Source organism: Cryptomeria japonica, chromosome 4, assembly GCF_030272615.1.
Source record: "Cryptomeria japonica chromosome 4, Sugi_1.0, whole genome shotgun sequence".
NCBI classification, from domain to species: domain Eukaryota; kingdom Viridiplantae; phylum Streptophyta; class Pinopsida; order Cupressales; family Cupressaceae; genus Cryptomeria; species Cryptomeria japonica.
Genome location: NC_081408.1, coordinates 739,377,926 through 739,391,266, shown reverse-complemented (window position 1 = coordinate 739,391,266; position 13,341 = coordinate 739,377,926). Strand labels below are relative to the sequence as shown.

General features: G+C 35.4%; 1 protein-coding gene across 5 annotated transcripts in view; it reads left to right on the top strand.

The window, feature by feature from the left end:
- LOC131027437 (zinc protease PQQL-like) overlaps positions 1–13,341 on the top strand; it is a 280,047-nt gene that overhangs the window by 174,545 nt on the left and 92,161 nt on the right. For 4 of the 5 annotated variants that reach the window (XR_009102496.2, XR_009372379.1, XM_057957496.2 and 1 more), the window contains exons 11-17: positions 3,089–3,322; positions 8,947–9,111; positions 9,231–9,380; positions 9,519–9,610; positions 9,940–10,021; positions 10,174–10,257; positions 10,351–10,467. Coding sequence is in view for 3 of the 5 variants with exons in the window: in XM_057957496.2 (XP_057813479.1) it covers positions 3,089–3,322; positions 8,947–9,111; positions 9,231–9,380; positions 9,519–9,610; positions 9,940–10,021; positions 10,174–10,257; positions 10,351–10,467 (924 nt within the window). In the remaining 2 variants the exon portion in view is untranslated. The remainder of the gene's footprint in view (positions 1–3,088; positions 3,323–8,946; positions 9,112–9,230; positions 9,381–9,518; positions 9,611–9,939; positions 10,022–10,173; positions 10,258–10,350; positions 10,468–13,341) is intronic. The other variant, XM_057957497.2, reaches the window with a different exon arrangement.

The following is a 13,341-nucleotide window of genomic DNA, read 5'->3' as shown; positions in this document are numbered from 1 at the left end:
ATTTGAGTTCATTTGTTATCAATAAGTCAATTCCATATTTAATTCCTAGTGGGATCAAGAGGATAAGCTACCTTAGGATGCCCGTAGCGCTTATCAAGCCCAAGGGCAGTACACTCCCCCTTGGCCCTACTGCCAGAAGCCCTTTGTCAACTGCAGTGGGTGGCCTACCTGACAGAGGCCTAGTTCCTGCTATCCCTGTTGCCTAATTCCTCATTTATCTCACTGGGTTTGGATATGTAATTGCTTTATTTATTATCTTGGTAGTGATCATTCCTCTAGTCCTTAATTGCATAATGTGGTTCATCCTTAAATAGTAGTTGTATATTATTTATTAATTTATTTAATATGTGTAGTTGTATTCATATTATATATATTTATATATATATATATATATACCCATATATATATATATATATATATATATATATTGGATTTCATTATCTAATTTCTATATATAAAAAATATGTATTTTAACCATCCTTAAATATAATTGTATTGAATTTAATAGCTACAAAAATTTATGCATTTATTAAATAAATACTTATCTATTTACCAGAATGTAACTCCATTAATATATGATAATATTATTGCAAATCTAAATTGATGCGGTAAGAATCTTACCTGCGTCTCCTGCCTTTACTTTATCGCCCTTCGTTTCCTTCATATCCTTTCCTTCCTTTTACTTCTATCGCTTCCTGTTTTCGTCTCCCCTTTTTTTCTGTCGCCCGCCGCGCATTTAAGCTTAAATACCCACGGGAGGGTTCACGTGGACCCAACCATGGGTCACGACTGCTGAGGGAGAGGTGTGAGGTGGCGGCTATGGGGAGTCACCGCTCACTGGTTCTCCCGCAACTCCTTTCGGTGTCTTAAAACGATGCGTCGTATACGCCTCAAACCCTTCGCTGAGCCATGTGATTTGCGGGTTGCCAAATGGTTAAGGTTTTAGCGTTATCTTTTTAGGTGTTCGATATTTAATAAGCTTTTTTTGTTTGTATATATTAATATGGATTCTTTTAAGTAATATCGCATGGTGATATGATTTCATTTCATAATAATGATAATAGTTATAATGCATTAAGTTCATATGTGTATTTATAGTTTTTATCTATTTTGTAGCACATTATATGATAAATGTTATGTATTCATAAATATATTTTTAACAATATTTTAGGGTAAGGTTAATTTAAGAGTTAATAATTTGAGCATGATTATTATATTAATATAAACAAGGAATCATTTCTTATAATTAATGGAAGGTATAAATAATTACAAAAATGTGGGGTTATGACACTTTAAGTTATATTCCATATATATTGCGAGGATGTTTGAGAGTGGTTTCGGACCTCCAGGAGTTATAATGCAAAATCTAGTTTTTGGAGGATTCTTCATTCAGACTTAGTCAAATTTCAGGATTAGGATGACATTCCAGACTTAGCCAAATTTCAGGACATTTGAAGATCAGGATGACATTCCAGACTTCATCACTCACCAATTTGACTTAACTCAGACCTTCAAGGATGATATTCACTCACCAAGCCTCATTGACCTTAAACAAGACACTATTAGCAACAAGAGCAAGACTAGGCCTAAGGGAGACTTTTAAAGAAACCCTAACTTGGAGCACCTGATGACTCCCCCTAGCTCAAGCAGAGCCTGCTATCCTAGTGATCCCCTTGGCAACACTCAACATGCAAAGGCTAACAGACAAAACCCTAAAAAACCTAGAAAGCAAACCCTAGAAAGCAAAAAAAGTAGGGGTCCCCATTTGCAATGGGGCGATGTGTGAATATGTCACAACAAGTTGAAGGCTCATTTTCACATGCTTGAATTATGTCTTTTATTTGGATTTTGAGAGTTTCTTTAGGAGCCAAACTCTAGGTAAAAAACCGTTGGGCAATCAGTTTCGGTGATGAAACTAGCCACCCTAGTTGGTTACAAGCAGAATTATTCAGGTTTGACATTTGCACTCTTCAATGATTGTGGTTAGAAATTTGTGGAGTCTCTTGTAGAGACAAATTTCAAAAGCTTTGAAGATAATTTTCAGGATTTGAGTTTTTTGTGAGTTGGTGGTATTTGGGCGCGTGGACAATTTTCCCATTGCTGAACATGAGTCTCATTCATGACGTGTGTTTTTGAGTGATATTGTTTGGTTTTAGAGTTACCAATGCTGGGTGGTTATTTGGCTTAACCAGAACGTGAGAAGTAGTAGCAGATTGGCAGATACAGTGGGGACATGAGGGTGTTAGCTGTTCCTAAGGGTGCATGGACCTTCTTCCGCCAAGTGTGGCTCCTTTTCCAGCTCCACAACCTTAGTCAAGTCTCTCAAGGAAGGTGTATGAAGTATTAACCACTGCTGGGGAAGTGCATGAGAAATTTGGGAAGGTGGAAGATAGAATTAGGGGTGCCTATACTACAGTCCCTTAATCGCTGAAATTTGAGCTCAGATATTTGTCTTTCTTTGCAGTCAACCTGATATTTGTATATTCATTATTACCCTCAGCACTTGGGGGATGATAGCATCATATCATTGCCTGTATCTGAGATATGTTTCTGCAAATAAAAGATCAGATTTATAAGAATCACTTCTGCTATCTTTCTTTGTTTTACTTGCGTTTGCAGCAGTTATATATATGCATATATCTGTTCGGTATTTTCATTACATATCAAGTAAACAAACAGCATAAACCATCTCTGTTCCAAAGATCCGAAATAAATTAAATTTGACAAACTGAAATATCTCTTAATTTCTAAGATGGAAAGATTGCAAAAATTTGGAAAAGTTTGGGTGTTGGATTTTACTAAAAGGTCAGAAAGCAAGTCATTTGTATCTCTGTCATTGTGAACAGCAAGCTGTTAAGTTTTACCATTTGTTATTTCAGTCATACGTATATATTGACTGGCAATTGTTTGGTGTAATGCATTAAGCTTTTTGAATGGTTGAAATGATTATGTAATGCAAATACAGTCCAGACCATTAAACATATTATCAAAAAACAACTATAGTCAGAAGAATCCTCACAAAGGATTGCATGATGTCCTTTTTGTCTTTATAACTATTTATTTTCTGGGATGTGATGATTTGATTTAGGTTCTCTTCAGTGCATTTACATATGGTGGACTATCTGAATTACCAGAAGGTGACTATCTGTCATGTTCCATGGGTACAACAATTGCTGGAGAAATTGGTATGTTTGGATATAAGCCATCTGTTCTCATGGACATGCTTGCTGGGAAGAGAGCCGAGGTTGGCACAAAAGTTGGGGCTTATATGAGAACATTTTCTGGTGATTGTTCACCTTCTGATCTGGAGACAGCTTTGCAGGTTTAATTGAATTTATATTTCTTGTATTAGATTTGTTGTTTTATTATAGTTCTGAACAAAAACATTTACTTCTAATTTCTTATTTTTCTTTGGTTGTGATCGAACTGTTCTGAATCCTGATGAAACTTTCTTTCTGCCTTATAGCTGTACCTATTGATTGGAATCTGTATTTTGTGATGAACTCTAATCAATTTTTGAGCAGGACCATTTAATAATATTGGAATCTGTATTTTGTGATGAACTCTAATCTGTATTACCTTGGTGGATATTTTTTATTTTTTTTATTGCTGATTGTTTACAAATGTTCTACTAATGCGAGCATCAAAATGAGATCAATACAAGCTTTTGCTAGCACAACCATGAACTATTATCAGCTTCTTTTGAGAAACCACAGTAGAAAGTTAGAAACCACCTATGGAAGACTAAGAACTGCAACTTAGAAATCCACTTATTTAGAAACCATTGCCACATTAGAAGCCAACTATGGAAGACCAAGAGTCACAACTTAGACTTCCCTTTGGGATTTGAACATGTTTCCACAATGAGAACCAAATGTTTTTGTCATGTCCCCATAATAGTGATTGATATATACTTATGTATCAGTTATTTAATTATATGAATTTATGACAAACTCTTTAGTATTATGTAATCAGTTTCATAAACATAATAAATAGATTATTACACACATTTACATTGACAATACATATTCATTAAATATTACATGATATTCTTATTTACATGGTAATCATGATGCAACATTGACAAGGCAACAATAACTAGTAAGACTAATAAAACATTAATAAAAAATATATAACAATATAGTGGCAGACAAGATCTGATGCATGTCAGATCTGTCTGCCTTCCCATCCATTAAATAAACCATACATGAAGACGGCACCTATATTGAGGAAGTCTACAAAAGCATCGATGGATTAATGAGGAATAGTGATTATACCAAAGATGGATAGAGACGATAGACTATGGCATTCCAACGAGCATCGATAAAAAATATCAGTAGATCGATATAAGGAGGAGAAACTAATCAAGAGATTAGTCAAGCGATGGTTAAGAGTTGTATAGTGATAATGTTAAAAGATAAGGGAGGCGTTTGGCATAGGGATTAGATATCAATTAAAGGGAGCGATTAGTGAACTCTAATCGATAACAATACTTGTCATGAAATAGTGTGATTAGTATTAAGGAAAATAGGCAATGATAAAAGGACTTGAGACGTCTTTTGGAACAACAACCCCTAATTCCTATTACAAGATATAAAGAGGCATTATAGTGGAGAAAAAGGGAATGGGGGAATTCTGCCACGAACAGGTAATTTCATTAACCTATGGTCAATATCAGATGCTAATGTTTTATATTAAGACAGCATCGAATTACCACTGGGTACAAAGAGTATGATATAAAGGTTATAGAAGATTTAGTAGGGTACTGGGAAATATTTAGTGATCTGATCATAATGAATTTAATTCTGCCAAGCACTGTTAATTATGCTGCAAGGGAAAATGTCTATATAATCTGATCACATCTCTAATTCTTAACTGTATTGTACTGGAAAATATCTATATAAAATGGTCACATATACAAAGTTTAATTATACTGTGCTGTAAGATATCTATGAAATCTGATAACGTATGAATTGCTGAATCTTACTGTGTGATTATATGTATAATAATTGCTGTTGGAATATTAATAGTTAGAGTATTGTTTTTAACTCTATTTTGGAGAAAGCACTGGAGATGGTAATCAGTGGCAACGAGGGGCTATCATGTGGTCAGGGACCCATGAAGTCAAGAAGCCAGTTACAATCTCCCTGCCAGTCTTTCCAAGACAGAGAAGTTATTAGTGTCTGAAAGTATTAAGGTTTGGAAGGAAAGCATAGGGAGACAACCCATCTAGCAAGGGGGTTAGAAGAAACCAACCCTTGGATTTGGTAGACAATCAGTCCGTTGTTCTCCTTTTTAAACAATGATGCTTTCTTTCTGTATGCATGCTAGGGCTGATGATTTAGGCTTATCAGTAATATGTATATGCTTGTAGGTATTGTGTGCCTATCCCTTGTGATTGCAAGGCTATCCATAGTCAAACAATTGAGTGCGGGCTTAAGGTATTGTACCCATAGAGGACATTACAGTTTTGACCAATTAAGATCAATCACTTCAACTTGGTGGACATTATTGGTACTCTGATATTGAAAAATCAATATTGATGCTGTTCACATTTTCCTATATTTTATTTCTGGTCTACTTTGCTGTATTTGAATTGCACACCTTTTTACAATAATCATTTATTACTGTTGGATGATGGTTGACCCTTCTTGGATTCAAGTTGATACATTCTTTTTGAAATTCCATTGGTTCTTGATGGACTGTTCTACTGTGGAAAGAGAATCAAATAGAAATGTCTTAGTTGTTATGGCGTGAATTTCTACCTGGTAAAAAATCAAGTGTAACACCTTGATGTGTCGAATTTTAGGGTGTTGCAATCAATAATTTCTCACAATTTATTCACAGGTATTGGGGATCTACACCCCCATTGTAGATGATTGATAGACTACGATTAAAGAAACTTAAGATTACATGCACCAAAAACAATCAATTGTATTTGCAAAATCTATCTAACAACATTCACAAAAGGAAATGGAACAGTATGCATATACAAGATTACACACAACTTCTGTAATCACTTGAATGTCTCACACCAACAGTGCTCAATCCAATGCTAACCTTTTTAATGTGTACAACCGTCCAACCTTGGCTCTTTCACACGAGATGATAGGTCTCGATTATGCACATGAGAATTTCAACCTTCTAATTGTCCAACCAACACATGGAATACCAACGGTCATGCAACTATATTCCACATCAGTGCAAACAAAAACAATATGAATCTGATCACCAACTTAAACAACTTAAAACTTAACAAGCATAAGAGGAATATCACCACATAAGCTAATGCCCAATAAAAAAATTCCACATAACACGAGATTTATATGTGGAAACCCAAAAGGGAAAAACCACGGTGGGAGTTAATACCCACAAGATTCACTATCTGCAGAATAGAAATCTTGACTGGTTAAGGTCTTACAAATATGCCCTGTTAGGAGCAGACCCGGTTAGGAGTCACCCGGTTAAGAGATTTAAATGATGAGCCCTGTTAGGAGCTTTGACCTGTTAGGATCAACCTCGCAAGAGGATTTAAGACTCTGATATAGAGCTACCCTGTTAGGGGATTTACAGATTAAGGCCTGTGAGGACCTACCCGGTTAGGGGATTTTACTGCTCTAACTATTAGGATAACAACAGTTCAAATGATCTTCATATAACACCTCTGTGTCTGATAAGATCCGCTTCAGATCCTCAAAACTTCAACAACACATCGGTACAAAGCTTCACTAATCACCGCACAATCAGAATCTCAATATCCGCCTTCCATCTCATACATGCATTCATAACTCATCACACTTTTTATAGACACCAACTTAGTCGGCTACAACCTTGGAACAATTTCCTAGGTTCAATGAATCTATACAAAATAACATTGCATGCTAAACTTTTGTCATCCACTGACATAACAAACCAAAAATAAAACAAAACCTGTGCCGTTTTACTGATTTAAGTGACTTTATCACTACCAGTTAAGTGTTCATCAGAATGCGTGCTCTGTACATCAAATCTCGCTTGTCCGGTTGAATTTGCCAATGCGGTCATGAACATAGCTCCAAATACCTGTCTCCATCGTTGCTGTAAAACCGCATCATTCAACTCTTCATCAATCGCCTTTATCGGTTGCATGAATGCAACTCTGTTCCTGTTTACTGGTTGAAGACCTAATTACCGGTTCTCTGTTAAACTGTCTTCTGTACCGGTTGGCTTCCAAGACTTAGATGACTACAAAAACATTGTTGCCATCAATGACAACACAAGACTTAGTGATCAAACATGAATCTCAATCTCTTCGTCACATTCACCAAGTAATCATTTACCGGTTCAGTCAAATGCCAACAATTCACATATCACCAAACATGATGTTTTATATATAGATAGTCACCTGTACATTTAGTTCCTGCAGCACACCATGAATCAATAGTTACACCCTTAACACTATTGATGAATTCATGTTTTCGAATATAGCCACCACTGTTAGCACCAAGCTTGCGGCAATGCATACAGACATAACGTACTTCTAACTGCTTGCAGTGCCTTGTACCATCTTCTAAAACATTACACTGCTCTCAGATTGTGCTGCATTAACTCCAGCTGCCACAAGTGCTTTTTCATTGCAATTCATGTTTCTAGCAAACAACTTTATGCATGTGGTTTTGAGTTCTTCAAATGACTTGCAATTGCGCGTGCACACACACACACAGAACACACACACAGAAAAGACTGTTATGTCAAGAAGTATATATAGCAGTACCAAATATATAGGACTGTGCAGTTGTCTTACTGTATATTTATAGGTTCATAGAGCAATGCTCAAATTTTCCAGCTGAGCCTTTCATATATATACCCTATTGACAGGGCTCTGGAAAAACTTTATGATCTTTATCAAAGTAAATATATAAAAAGGGAGAGAACCCCATGTATTTCTATTGACAGGAAGAAAAAAAAAATGAAAAAAACAACAACAGTATATAGTGTCTCTGTTTTAAATGAAAAGTTTTCTTCATTTCCTGGATGTTTCATAGTTTAAGAAAACAGAGTAAAGTTTATTTATTTCAGTGAGTGACTAAAATTGTGGGCAAGCTTATAGTCCCTTTATAGGAGAATCTGCAAAAGTAAAACTAACATTGATGAGAATCTTTTCTTGTGAAAGTTTTTAATAGCTTCAAACATGCCCTTTGTGCATGTTGTCATTGGTTTTGTCTCTTGCTGGAAAATTTTCTTGCAGTTTTAAATATTGTGTCATTTTTATGCTGTCATCTATTGATCTACTGTTCTATAGTTCTCTTTGCATGGAGGATGTGTCTTTACCCTTTAACGCATCTAATTGGTTCAGGAATACTTCTGTCTTGAAGAAGAAAACCACCTTTGCCTTTGATTTTTTTCTTAGGCATCTTTATTCCCATTGACTCCTTCATTCTTGCGTTTCAATTTATTTAGTGTCTCTTGGAGGCAGGGGTGAAAACATTTATCTTGGGAGTAGGAAACCTGTTGTTTCTTTTGGAATTCTGTATTATTCTGCAACCTATATTTTTTTAATTGCCAAAATTCTTTCAAATACGTAGGTCATTCCTATGGAAAATTCCACAATTATTTCTCTCTTTCGGAAAATGTAGAATTCGTTGAACTGGTGGGAGTTTTATGAGAAGATAAAGAGATTGTCTTGGGGTTCCAGTAAATTTTAGTTTATCTAATAATGGTTATGAATTCAATTGATTTTCTTTGCATACAAATCAAATGAAAATTATGAGGCTTCAAGAGTTTAAATTGAATGGTACAATATAATTTGACAACTTTCATTCTTTTGTATATACAAATGTTTATTTTTTAAATGGTGACTAATGTTCAAAATATGTATTTGATTTCCAATGTTAGTTTGGCTACCTGGTTATCTTTATTTGGTATAATTAAATATCTTATGATTTAAATGTTGGACAAAATATGCAGCTTGTATATCAGTTATTTGTGACATCTGTTGTTCCGGGAGATGAAGAAGTTAATCTAGTAATGGAAATGACAAAAGAAGGAATAAGAGCACAGGAAAGAGATCCCTTCACTAAATTTGCTAATCGTGTACGAGAGCTTAACTATGGGAACTCTTACTTCTTCAAGGTAAAATGATGTTAGATCTATTGCAATTGATATTTTTTGGATATACACAGAATGTTCATCTATCACACAAGTAAATCTTGAGCTTTTGAAATTTGATGTATGATTTCAACATGTAACAGCCTGTCAAAGTCAAGGATCTCCAGAAAGTGGACGCAAAAAGATCTTGCCAGTACTTTGATAGCTGCTTCAAGGACCCTTCTACATTTACAGTGGTTATTATAGGAAAAATTGACCCTGCTGTATTCCTGCCACTTATTTTGCAATACCTTGTAAGTATATTTAGATTAAGTGTGTGTTTCCTATAAAGCAGTTGTCTGCAATTGTGTTTTTGAACTATGCATACTTCTAGGGTTGCAAATCATGTTTCAAAGGTTTCTAATTATTTCTCTGGGTATGTTTGCTAATAGGGTGGCATACCAAGGCCTTCAAAGCCAGTAATGCACTTTAACCGTGATGAGTTGAAAGCCTTGCCCTTTAAGTTCCCTAGTAGGACTGTCAGGTATTCAACGTTTTCATTTCTTTGCAACATGTATTTTTTAATTGAAAACATGACCACCATTAGAAATTATGACCATTTACAGAGAGCTTACTTTCCATTATTGAGACGATGTAATTTAAATTATAGCTCACACTGTGATTTGATTGTTTTCATCTGATATCTATTGTAATATCATTACTTTTTTATCTAGTTAGTTTAAGGTTATTAATATTCAACATTTTATTTTATGTTTTTTATGACATGTTTACAACCTTCTTTAGGATATAAATAATTGATATTTTTGGATTTTCGTTATATTATCTGAAGTTTGCGTAATTTGTGAATTGCAGAGAAGTTGTGCGCAGCCAAATGCAAGAAGCACAATGTTCTGTTCAAATTACATTCCCTGTTGAACTTAAGGCTCTTCACGTGGTATGCCATGAACTTAAGTTAGATTAGCTATTTTGAATGTTAATCTATGAAGAAAAGATGCCCTTTGAACTTGAGATCTTCTATTCATTTTTACAAAATTTCTATCCAATCCACTGCTAATCATATAGTTATCTCTTTTGTATTTATGAAAGATGGAGGAAATTCATTTTGTTGGTTTCACAACCAAGTTATTGGAAACAAAAATCATGCAGGCTCTCCGTTTCAAGCATGGGCAGGTATTCAACATGTATTTTCCTGTTCAATAGGATTTATAGGGAGATGTTTTGTTTGTTACTTGATTCCCAGCTCATGCAAACTTTTTTATTCAGGTGTATAGTGTCAGTGTTTCTTCCTTTCTTGGAGGTAATAAACCTTCAAGGATGGGTAATGTGCGTGGTGATATTGCAGTTAACTTCTCTTGTGACCCAGATAGCTCTGTTAAGCTGGTGAGTTTTCATTATATTAAATACAATTTATCTATTTCATATCTATTACTATATGATAATTTGTGCTTGACTACGCTTGTCCCTTACTGTCCGTGTTCTTTTTCCTTGTAATTCATGGATTAGTATTTTATTTTATTTTTTGGTTTACTTATTTATGATTACATGCTGCAATAGGTGATTAGTTTTTTGCCTTTCCTTTTGTGGTGCATCTTTAAGGCATGAAATATAGGATTACAAAATCATAGATTTAAATGACAATCATTTGTGCATGCTCTTTGGTTTGGTGTCTAGCTTCAAGAGATACAAGAGCCAGGTTCCTTGCTATATATTCTATTTAACTCTTATGATTTTCCTCATTAGGCACAATATATATACATATGTACATATGTATATGCATACATATTACATACACACACACACACATACATATATATAATTGTAAATGAATCTTTGATATACTATTTAAAGTTTAAACTAATAAACATTAAAAACATGACAATGATTGCATTCATATTTGAACATTAACAATGGTGGGCAGAGTTCAGAGTTTTGGGAGCAAATTAAGAATAAGTATAAGAATTACAAATGAAACTTTGGCATAATAAGTGAAGTTTAAACCATAGTTACAAGACTCGGACTCGCCACGAACTCGGCAATCTGATTTTGGACTCGGAATTGAACTCAGTATCCAGACTTGTACAAATTTGGCAACTTGAAAAATCCAAGAAATTCAAAGATTTTTTAAGGATTTAAAACTTGTTTAATGCATCCTTTAACAAGTAAACCTTAAAGACACAATAACCTCATCAAATAGAAGCTAATTTGATTACATAAACAAGTATACATTAATCAAATAACTATAAATGCAAAATTTAGTTGAAGGAAGGTCTCATCAGCCATTTTTCTTGTCTGAATCCCCACGTCCAGCTAGGGCACAAAAGAAAGGTACGACTGGCTGGGAATGTTGATGATTGCTGATGAAGATGCTGAGACAAACCTTGATCTGCGATTTTCCACTTCAAACCTGCTCACAACTTGTGCTGATCTCTGATTTCTCTTCACCAGCAATCTGAAAATGAATTCTTCCTGTAACCCTGTTGATGAAAACCTGTAAGAATCCCCTTGGGTGATAGTTTCACACCTGTAGGCACTCTACCTTCTGAGAATTTTTGTTCCTAAAACTCTGATTGCTGCTGCTGTAACCCTTTTATCCGCAAGAAGCCAAACTGTCCGATTTTTCGAATGGCAAGAATGCCAAATTGAACCGACAAATGTTCTTTTATGCTTTCCTTAACTTGGACGTACCCTTTCTAGGGTTCCATTAGCATCATTTGTAATATTCTTTTATTTTTGCTCAAAGAGATGCTTCCAAAAGGGATTGAAACTTTCCATGAGCTTCATTTCTTTTAATTTATTTAATTGTCCTTTTAAAACAACCTTGTGCTCACTAGGATGCACGTCCCCCAAGGTGGTCCCCTTTATTAAACCACTTTATTATTAAAATAGTATAAATGACTTTTTTAAAAGGAAAATAATTAAATTAAGTTGAAATATTAAAGTTATTTCTTTAATATTCCAAATTATTTTGGAACCAACACCCGATCACCTCCAATTGAAATCTGATGAAGCCACTAGCACCCAAAGTGATGTCTGGACGTAGCAGGCCAACTGCCAGTTTCCCCTAAAACATAGGGAATTGTCTCTGATCACTTGAAATTGCTCCTCTAGCTCCCTACCAATCTCCCCGACCTCTGGAAGGTCAACAGGTGTACTACCAATTTGCTCCTAAAAAATAGGAGAGTCCTCAAATAATTGAAAATGCTCATAAGGTCTCTTGCAATGCTCCACAGGCTCGGGGTGATCTTCAAGTGAATTGCCAGTCCCTCCCTTAAAAATAGGAGTCCTTTCTAAAAGATAGGAAACTGGCTTTGAGCTTTGGACTTGCCTCATAGACCTCTCCAAAGTCACCTGCCTCCTTTGAATGGGTCCCCTGTCCACTACATTAACCTACAGGAACTCGTGTCGATAGGCTAACTCTGCTAGAAAAACATCTTAGGAAGGCGACATTACATCCCAACACCAGAACAAGTCATGCGTGTGCGTCTAAGATAGATTCTGGATGATGATGTAGCCATGATATTTGCTTGTGTCTCAACGGATGATGCTTAGGCAGGTATTTTATTGGTAGCAAAAAATTGTGATACTCTTTAATGTTTTGCTTATGCCATGCTTGAGGGAGAAGCATGGTTGTTTGTATTCCACTAGGTATGTGGATCAACATATCTAACACTAAATACCTATCCACTGCTATCTGCACAATCATACAATGGCATTGAATTAGATATTTCAGAAGGAAGATGAAACAATCACTCTTCCATGGTTGACTCTTCATTTTCCATTGATTGGGTATTATGTGGAGATTTATGCTGACCACATGAACCATTTTAGTTGAGACTTAGAGACCATGACATGTCCACTGGTGCAGTATGTATGAGGCTTTTGTGTGTGTGGGCTTGGATTGTTGCACATCCAATCTTCCTACTATACCTATGATCCAAACTCAAGCACCTTTGGGTTGGCTTTGCACCTCCTCAAGATGGTCATGCAGGTTACAAATAACAATGTGCAAAGAAGATTAGCATGTTGTGCTCAACTTTCACTACAAGATAAATCTGAATCATTAATGGAGTCCTATTTCTCCAACAAATTGGCACTTTGTGTTCCGCATCCAGCAATGACCAAGGAAGCCAAAACAGAAGGAATATAAATGGCCCCTGTAATTGTTCATTCTTGTAACAGATTGTACTTATGTGTTCTTACGTCCTCTATGTAGAGCTTCATAGAAAGGGTATGAGATGCATGTTGGCTACACAT